Below are 9,513 nucleotides of genomic sequence, written 5' to 3' on the forward strand. Positions count from 1 at the left end.
AATATAATGGAATACTGTTTGTAATAGAGTGCAATATATAGGTATAGGTTTTTTTCAGACACAACACCTCTAAGAACATATTGGTATAGAATTTAGAACAACATATAACGATTGTCACCTTCACACTTGGGATGAGGCAGATGAGCATCATAGAGTTAACTTTCGAACAATTAGAAAAGATTCTCTTACACCCTAATCTCCTACTTTGACATATTTATTGCTTCAACTGTTGTTTCCCCTTAATTGGATCCACACAGCTGTTGACCCTGTGGCACTTGGCTTGTTGTGCCTGCTTTGTCTCACAGTGTCTACATCGTATTATATGCTAATTCATTTTTTTCATCTCTGCTTATAAATTTAAATGCTATTCTTCCATTTCCTTGTATCTAAAGAAGTGTGTCTGTAACGCATCAAAGTTTATGCCCTGAATAAAACTTAGTTGGTCTTAAAGGTGCCTACAATCTCCTTTACCTCCTTCCCCCACAACAGACACCCTGTGAGGCGGGTGGGGCTGAGAGAGGTTTTACAGCAGCTGCCCTTTCAAGGACAGAGTCTCAGAGTGGCTCACAATCTCCTTTCCCTTCCTCCCCCACAACAGACACCCTGTGAGGCGGGTGGGGCTGAGAGAGGTTTTACAGCAGCTGCCCTTTCAAGGACAGAGTCTCAGAGTGGCTCACAATCTCCTTTCCCTTCCTCCCCCACAACAGACACCCTGTGAGGTGGGTGGGGCTGAGAGAGCTCTGACAGAAGCTGCCCTTTCAAGGACAACTCTGTGATAGCTATGGCTGACCCAAGGCCATTCCAGCAGCTGTAAGTGGAGGAGTCGGGAATCAAACCCAGTTCTCCTAGATTAGAGTCTGTGCACTTAACCATTGCACCAAACAACCATGTATCGTAAAAGCTCCCCAGCACCTTCCTTTCAGCCTAAAGCAGATCTTTTTATTGCTTTTCTCTTCTTCTTCATCCAGAGGGCACACAAGCTATTGTGCAGCAGCCAGAGAGCTCCTTACAGCTCACAAACTCCCCCTTGGAGACCCCGGGGGGGGGGGGGTCTTTGGCCCTCATGTCTGCTGCCAGCCTCCCCGAGGCACCTTCAGCCATCTATTTCTTGTTGTGGCCCCAGAGCCACAAATACTTCTATGCTCTTAACAGCAGTCAGCCCAGGCTTGGTAAGCAGATATTTCAACTTTGGCGCCAACGTCCATGTTTTTCTCCATGCCTCCAAATTTTCTGGAAGCGCTCCATTATTATACCGACATTGGGCACATTTTAAAACCAAAGTCTAACAATATTCCTCTTTTGCACACACAAGTCCTTGGACAATAACTGCTGTACTATGGAAGCAGAGAGGCCAGGCAGGCCGGGCACCTCCGTCCTCCTGTCCACCCCCCACCCCCACGCAAGCAGCTAAATGGCCCCCTCCAGCGCCCGTCTGCTCCAGACAGCTAATCTGATTTCCTGGGGGGGGGGGCTGTGACCTCCTTCTGGGAGAGACCCAAGGCAGAGCCGATTAGGGGCTGCTCGTCAGCTGCCAGGAGGGGCCAGGCTGCCCTCCCCTGCCCCACCCCAGGCTAGCTGACCTCACGTTCATCCTTTGCTGCAGGCACTGGAGTCAACGCAGCAGAGCGGTTCCCTACCAGAAGGGCAGGTGGCTGCGTTCTCTCCTTCCCTGGGGAAGCTCTTTCCTCCGTCCTCTGGGGTGTTTCTGGCTCATGCCCAGAGCCAAGCGGGAGGCTCCCAGCAGCCCCCACACACACCTGGGTGGGGAAGAGTTTGTCCTGGGAGGACCAGGAAGTTCTGCAAAGCCTCCATCCTCCACCAAGAGCAGGGCAGTGGCAGCGCGTTCCCCTTGGAATAAAAGGGGGCTCCAGAGCAGCTCTCCAAGGGACAGCCCCTCCCCCCTCCTTCCCCCCCTCCCAAAGCAGCCCTGCAAGGGACATCATGCCGAGTCCCATAGCGTCTAAAATCACAGCAGCCTTTAACTTCCTGAAACTGCCAAAGTTCAATGAATACGTATCAGCCTGTGAAAGGCAACGGCCTTGCTATCTTACTAGACAAGCCCGGAGAGGCACTCAGGGTGTGTGACGTCTGTGTGTTTTTATTGCATTTCATTTTATTTTGAAGTGAAGCAAAGGGACTTTTGCAGGCCAGAAATCCAGAGTCTGCACCTCGGAAACTGAATCCCTGAGACTGCATGACGACCATTTGTTTGGCCTCACTGACTTGACTTCCCAAAGCCCAGCTGGAAAGAACTGCAGAGGCCTCTGGCAAGGAAGGAGAGGGACACCTGAGGCAGGCCCCCTCCTCCCCCTCACCTGCCGCCCTGGCTCAGCACCTGCCTCTCCGGGCCCCTGGCCCAAGTCCCAGGCTGACCACAGCCCCACTTTCCCTGAGCCTCCACAGTCTCCTGGGTTGCTCTGAGGACAAAGTGGAGGAGGAGAGAGAGAGCCATGCGCAGGAAGGCAGGAGGGAAATGTTGTCATTCGTAAATAAATAAAGCCGCACCAGACTCAGCCAGCTGTCTCCAGGGTTTCTTCCCACCTCACTTCCTTCTCAGAAAGCAGCAGAGATTTCTACAAGGACGATGATCAACCCCCGGCGGCCTGGCTGGGCTCCGTTCCCCATACGGAGGTGGATGACCAGCTGATGCAGCAGCAGCCGCCGGAAACGGGGCAGGCCAAAGCCCAAGCCAAGGGGTAGGGTCAGGGGGCTGCAGTCACTCACACCCCACACTGCTGTTGGCCTTCGCTGTAGGGGGGCTTTGGGACCCACTCCACACAGAGGGGAGGCTGGAACTCCATCCAAGCAGTTCACCAGACCCCAGCCAGAGACCCCAAGGACCACAGCTGGGCAGAAGCCCCCAAACCGGGCCAGGGGAGGCCTTCACACCAGAAAAAGGGCTCACTGCCCTGAGTCACTGTTCAGCTTCCCAACTAATGCAGACCGTCCCAAAGCTACCAGGGGCCACAAGGAAGAGTAAAGTCCAGCACTGTTTAGATGGACTTTTACTCCAAAGAGTCCGGAGTGCCACACACAGTTCCTGTCTATCGCCTGTATTCTGTCCTACAACCACCCTGAGGAAGGTTAGGTGGAGTCCGAGAGAGAGGCTGACCCAAGGCCCCCCAGTGGCAGAGGGACTGGAACCCAGGACCCCCCGGTCCCAGGGAGACACTCCAACCACAAGACAACTCTTCGTTTCGAGAGTTTCCAGTCTACAACAAAACTGGGCTGGGGATGATAAGAGCTGAGGAGTCCATCTGCCCTGGAAGGGGCAGCACACACACACACACACCCGGTCAAACAAGCACACTTGTTGCTTGGGGTGCCACTTGCTCCAGGCTGCAGCTGGAGACTCAGCTGTCCCCCCCACTGACAGCCACCGAACTGGCCACAGGGCTCCAGGCTGTGATTCCACCTGAGGACTGCCATGCAGGCAGTTTGGTGTAGTGGTTAAGTGTGTGGATTCTTCTCTGAGAGAAGCAGCTTTGAGTCCCCACTCCTCCCCTTGCAGCTGCTGGAACGGCCTTCAGTCAGCCATTGCTCTTGCACAGCTGTCCTTGAAAGGGCAGCTGCTGTGAGACCGCTCTCAGCCCCACCCACCTCAGAGGTTGTCTGTTGTGGAGGAGGAAGGTGAAGAAGATTGTAGACCACTCTGAGACTCCTGTCCTTGAAAGGGCAGCTTCTGTCAGAGCTCTCCCAGCCCCACCTGCCTCACAGGGTGTCTGTTGTGGAGGAGGAAGGGAAAGGAGATTGGAGACCACTCTGAGACTCCTGTCCTTGAAAGGGCAGCTTCTGTCACAGCTCTCCCAGCCCCACCTGCCTCACAGGGTGTCTGTTGTGGAGGAGGAAGGGAATGGAGATTGGAGACCACTCTGAGACTCCTGTCCTTGAAAGGGCAGCTTCTGTCAGAGCTCTCCCAGCCCCACCTGCCTCACAGGGTGTCTGTTGTGGAGGAGGAAGGGAAAGGAGATTGGAGACCACTCTGAGACTCCTGTCCTTGAAAGGGCAGCTTCTGTCACAGCTCTCCCAGCCCCACCTGCCTCACAGGGTGTCTGTTGTGGAGGAGGAAGGGAAAGGAGATTGGAGACCACTCTGAGACTCCTGTCCTTGAAAGGGCAGCTTCTGTCAGAGCTCTCCCAGCCCCACCTGCCTCACAGGGTGTCTGTTGTGGAGGAGGAAGGGAAAGGAGATTGGAGACCACTCTGAGACTCCTGTCCTTGAAAGGGCAGCTTCTGTCACAGCTCTCCCAGCCCCACCTGCCTCACAGGGTGTCTGTTGTGGGGGGAGAAGATATGGGAGACTGTAAGCTGCTCCGAGTCTCTGATTGAGAGAGAAGGGCGGGGCATAAATCTGCAGCCTTCTTCTTCTGTGTGGGGCAGCCTTTGAAAATGCTCCAGAAACTTTAACTGGCCCCAAATGTGGCCCCCATCTCCACTGGCTCCACACCTGTTTCCAGATGGCCTTCCAAGCGCTGCTTCTCCGGGGCCCCAAACGGCCCAGGGCCAGGGTGCCTGAGAGACCAACCACCTCCTGCCAGACCGCCCAGCCCACCAGCTGAGACCCCCTGCAGACACGGGAGAGGGAAGGCTGGGCCTTGAGGCAGGAGCTGGTCTCCCCTTTCCCTTCTCTAGAGGCCCCAGGGCCAAGCACGCCTCCGCAGCCGGGCCATGAACAGAAGGGCTCCTTCTCTGAGCTGCTCTTCCGACCCCCCTCCCAGCTAATCCTGCTTCCCTGCCCCTGACAGGCTGTCAGCTGCTTGTCTGTGGACTGTAATTGACAAATGCCCCGCTTCTGCTCTCTTTTACTTGGTGAGCCACTTTGAGCGAGTCTCTGGAGAGCTGATGTAAAAATTCCCCCCCAAAGTAGCTGAATGGGAGTGACTGAGGAACTGGGGTCTTCCTCTCACCCCCCCCCCCCCGCATGTTTCTGCAAAAGCTTCTCTGGCTATGGCTGTAGGTCTGGGCCCTCGACCAGCCTCTCAAACACACCAGCAGCTACTGGGGCAGCCCAGCTCCCAATAGGCCGTGTGGGGGACAACCACAGTCGTCACACCGTCCGGCCTCCTGTCCTGGTCAATGCCTCCTGTCAAGGAAAGAGCCTCACGTGAATGTCATCGACTGTCAACAAGACAAATCCAGTGGGTTCTCAATCAAATCAAGCCCGAACTCTTCCAGGAAGCTAAAATGACACATCATGAGAAAACAAGACTCACTGGAAAAAGCAATCATGCTAGGAAAACTTGATGGCAACAGGAAAAGAGGAAGACATAAGAACTTCAGAAGAGCCCTGCAGGATCAAAAGAGTGGTCCATCTAGCACCCTGTCTCACACAGTGGCCAGCCAGTTCCTCTGTAGGGCCAACAACAGGGCAGAGAGGCTGAGCCCTTCCCCTGAGAAGAACATCAGAAGAGCCCTGCTGGGTCAGACCAGGGAGGATCCACCTAGTCCAGCCTTCTGTCTCACACAGTGGCCAGCCAGTTCCTCTGGAGGGCCAACAACAGGGCAGAGAGACTGAGGTCTTCCCCTGAGAAGAACATCAGAAGAGCCCTGCTGGGTCAGACCAGGGAGGGTCCATCTAGTCCAGCCTCCTGTCTCACACAGTGGCCAGCCAGTTCCTCTGGAGGGCCAGCAACAGGGCAGAGAGGCCAAGGCCTTCCCCTGAGAAGAACCTCAGAAGAGCCCTGCTGGATCAGACCAGGGAGGGTCCATCTAGTCCAGCCTCCTGTCTCACACAGTGGCCAACCAGTTCCTCTGAAGGGCCAACAACAGGGCAGAGAGGCTGAGGTCTTCCCCTGAGAAGAACCTCAGAAGAGCCCTGCTGGGTCAGACCAGGGAGGGTCAATCTAGTCCAGCCTCCTGTCTCACACAGTGGCCAGCCAATTTCTCTGGAGGGCCAACAACAGGGCACAGAGGCTGAGGCCTTCCCCTGAGAAGAACCTCAGAAGAGCCCTGCTGGGTCAGACCAGGGAGGGTCCACCTAGTCCAGCCTCCTGTCTCACATAGTGGCCAGCCAGTTCCTCTGTAGGGCCAACAACAGGGCAGAGAGACTGAGGTCTTCCCCTGAGAAGAACATCAGAAGAGCCCTGCTGGGTCAGACCAGGGAGGGTCCACCTAGTCCAGCCTTCTGTCTCACACAGTGGCCAGCCAGTTCCTCTGGAGGGCAAACAACAGAACAGAGAGGCCGAGGCCTTCCCCTGAGAAGAACCTCAGAAGAGCCCTGCTGGGTCAGACCAGGGAGGGTCCACCTAGTCCAGCCTCCTGTCTCATACAGTGGCCAGCCAGTTCCTCTGGAGGGCCAACAACAGCGCAGAGAGGCCAAGGCCTTCCCCTGAGAAGAACCTCAGAAGAGCCCTGCTGGGTCAGACCAGGGAGGGTCAATCTAGTCCAGCCTCCTGTCTCACACAGTGGCCAGCCAATTTCTCTGGAGGGCCAACAACAGGGCACAGAGGCTGAGGCCTTCCCCTGAGAAGAACCTCAGAAGAGCCCTGCTGGGTCAGACCAGGGAGGGTCCACCTAGTCCAGCCTCCTGTCTCACATAGTGGCCAGCCAGTTCCTCTGTAGGGCCAACAACAGGGCAGAGAGACTGAGGTCTTCCCCTGAGAAGAACATCAGAAGAGCCCTGCTGGGTCAGACCAGGGAGGGTCCACCTAGTCCAGCCTTCTGTCTCACACAGTGGCCAGCCAGTTCCTCTGGAGGGCAAACAACAGAACAGAGAGGCCGAGGCCTTCCCCTGAGAAGAACCTCAGAAGAGCCCTGCTGGGTCAGACCAGGGAGGGTCCACCTAGTCCAGCCTCCTGTCTCATACAGTGGCCAGCCAGTTCCTCTGGAGGGCCAACAACAGCGCAGAGAGGCCAAGGCCTTCCCCTGAGAAGAACCTCAGAAGAGCCCTGCTGGGTCAGACCAGGGAGAGTCCATCTAGTCCAGCCTCCTGTCTCACACAGGGGCCAACCAGTTCCTCTGGCGGGCCAACAACATGGCAAAGAGGCTGAGACTTTCATAAAAACATAAGATCCCTGCTGGGTCAGAACAATAGTTTATCTAGCTCATCCTTCTGTCTCACACAGGGGCCAGCCAGTTCCTCTGTAGGGCCAACAACAGGGCAGAGAGGCCGAGGCCTTCCCCTGAGAAGAGCATCAGAAGAGCCCAGCTGGGTCAGACCAGGGAGGGTCCATCTAGTCCAGCCTCCTGTCTCACACAGAGGCCAGCCAGTTCCTCTGGAGGGCCAGCAACAGGGCAGAGAGACTGCCTTCCCCTGAGAAGAGCATCAGAAGAGCCCTGCTGGGTCACACCAGGGAGGGTCCATCTAGTCCAGCCTCCTGTCTCACACAGGGGCCACCCAGTTCCTCTGAGATCCAACAACAGGGGTGCAGAAGCCAGGGCCTTTCTTTCTTGGCTCTGGAATTCAGAGGATTAGTGCCTCTGAAGCTGGAGGTTCCCTTTGAATCTACCCAATCCCCCGTTAAGGTCGCTGATTCCTGTGGTCTTCGCTCCATCCTCTGGCAGCAGATTCCACATCTTAATCCCTCTCTGTGTTTCCTTTTGCCCATCAGCTTCCTTGGATGCCTTCCAGTTCTAGCATTTTGGGAGGGAGAGAAAGTTCTCTCGGCCAGCTCTCTCCCCCGTAAGTGTAATTCTGTAAACCACTCTCGTCCCCCCTGCCCCATTAGTAGTCTCTGAGACCCACCAGGAGATGGGTGGAAGACTGCAGGGCCCTTCTGCGTTTGCAAGCCCAGAGCAAGGCTGCCAAGGAGTTGGCGTTTTGGAGGTCATTCATTCAGAGGGTCCCCATGAATCAGAAGCAAGATGATAGCACTTCATGCACACACAAACACACACAAGGTAAGAGCTGGGGACAAGCGTGGGGGGTGGGGAAGGGGGCCATGTGGGGAGACTTTGGGCCTTCCCCTGGCTCCTCCCAGACAAAGGGAACTTTGACTCTGGAAATCTTGTTGGTCTAAGGTGCCACAGGACTCGAATCCATAACAACGTTTACCTCCCATTCTTTCCCAAACTCTGCCTGTTAAAGCTGAAGCCCTTGGATGGAGTCATCCAGAGATATGGGGCACAGAGCCCCCTGCAGAGGGCTGTACTCTCTGCCCAGGCCGTGTGCTCAGAAGGCACCTATGTTCAAGCCATTCTGGAAGCTGCAAGAGGGGGCGGCCTGTGGAGGGGAGATGCCCATCTTGCGGAGGGTGAGGCTTGCCTGGGAAGAGCTGGCTCCCCCCCCCCACACCCCGTGTCCTGCTTGCCACCTTCAGCCTGGGGCATCCTTTGCCCACCGTGGCTTCTCTCAGAGGAGTGAGACCCGGCTGCTCTCATTCCCTCCCCCGTGGCCGCTGCAGCACAACCTTTGCGGGGCTGCCCATGAAGACTGTGTGGAAACTGAGCAGTCGTTGCAGCTGGATATGTGTCAGAGACCAGTGGAAGATGCCACAGGAGAGCAGCTGGGGCGTGGGTGTTTCAAGGAGCGTCTGCCCCCACATGCAGCTCCTCCTGAAAGCCTGGATGTGGGCAGAGGAGCAGGGCCTTGTGAGGGGTGGCCTCCTCTCTAATGGCCACACTTGGTGCTGGCCACTGATTCCCACCTGGGCTTGGGACCTGGCCAGCCGTTTGTTCTGCTGTGGGTTGTAGTCGGAATGGGCTGCAGTCTGGTCTGGCCAAGGGGGACAGACATTTGGGGAACATGGGGGGGGAGGGGGGGTGGAATCCCCCTCCCCGCGGTTTTTGCAGCAGCCTCCTGACTTGCTCACGGTATGGGTCCCAGGAACTCCGCAAGCCTCACCCCCCCCCCCTGCAGGTCCCTCCTGGCCTCCCGGGGAGCTGAAGGCGGGAGCAGGGGGGCGGGAGGGGCTCCCTGGAGGCGGCTCGGTGCAATACCCCCCCGCCCCCCGCGCAATGCAATGCAATGCAATGCCAGGCCAGGCCCAGGCGCGCCTTCTTCGCCCCCCTCCCGCAGGGCCCCTGCCCAGCACTGAGCATCCTCCCGGCGGGAAGGTGGCACCGCGCTCCCGGGGGGGGGTCGTACCTGTCGAGGGCGGTCTGCGGGGGCCGCATGCTCATGGTGCGGGGCTGGGGCTGGGGGGCTGCCGCCGCCTCCTCCTCCTGCAACGCGCGAGCCCCTCGCGCCCCCCGACCACGCTGCTCCTGGCGCCGCGGCTCTCCATGCAAGCCGGCCGGGCGGGCAGCCTCTCTCGCCGGGCCTAGGCGCAGCCCTCCAGCCCCGGCCTCGCCTGCCGCAGCCAGCCCGGCCCGGCCTCGCCTCCCGCCTCCCGCCGCCGCAGCCCTGGGCGAGGAGGGAGGGGAGGGGAGGGGAGAAGGGGAGGGGCGGGCGGCGGGGAGGGCTCCTTCCTTCCCTCCCTCCTTCGCCAGCAGGTGGGAGGAGGCCAGGCCAGGCCGGCCCAGGAAGGGGGAGGGAAGAAGAAGCTGCTGCTGCTGCTGCGCCCCCCCCCCGCCCTCGCCTGGAAGGAGAGACCCTCCCCTCCCCTCCACCCGCAGCAACCCCGGGGGCCACTCC

General features: G+C 57.9%; 1 protein-coding gene across 1 annotated transcript in view; it reads right to left on the reverse strand.

The window, feature by feature from the left end:
* The window catches only part of ARHGEF11 (Rho guanine nucleotide exchange factor 11), an 89,158-nt gene extending 80,072 nt beyond the window's left edge, over positions 1-9,086 (reverse strand). The window contains 1 exon segment of the mRNA XM_060256735.1: positions 9,025-9,086. Coding sequence (XP_060112718.1) covers positions 9,025-9,059 — 35 coding nt within the window. The 5' untranslated portion in view covers positions 9,060-9,086.
* Positions 9,087-9,513: the final 427 nt, after the last annotated feature.

This window comes from Heteronotia binoei, chromosome 1 (genome assembly GCF_032191835.1).
Source record: "Heteronotia binoei isolate CCM8104 ecotype False Entrance Well chromosome 1, APGP_CSIRO_Hbin_v1, whole genome shotgun sequence".
Lineage (NCBI taxonomy): Eukaryota > Metazoa > Chordata > Lepidosauria > Squamata > Gekkonidae > Heteronotia > Heteronotia binoei.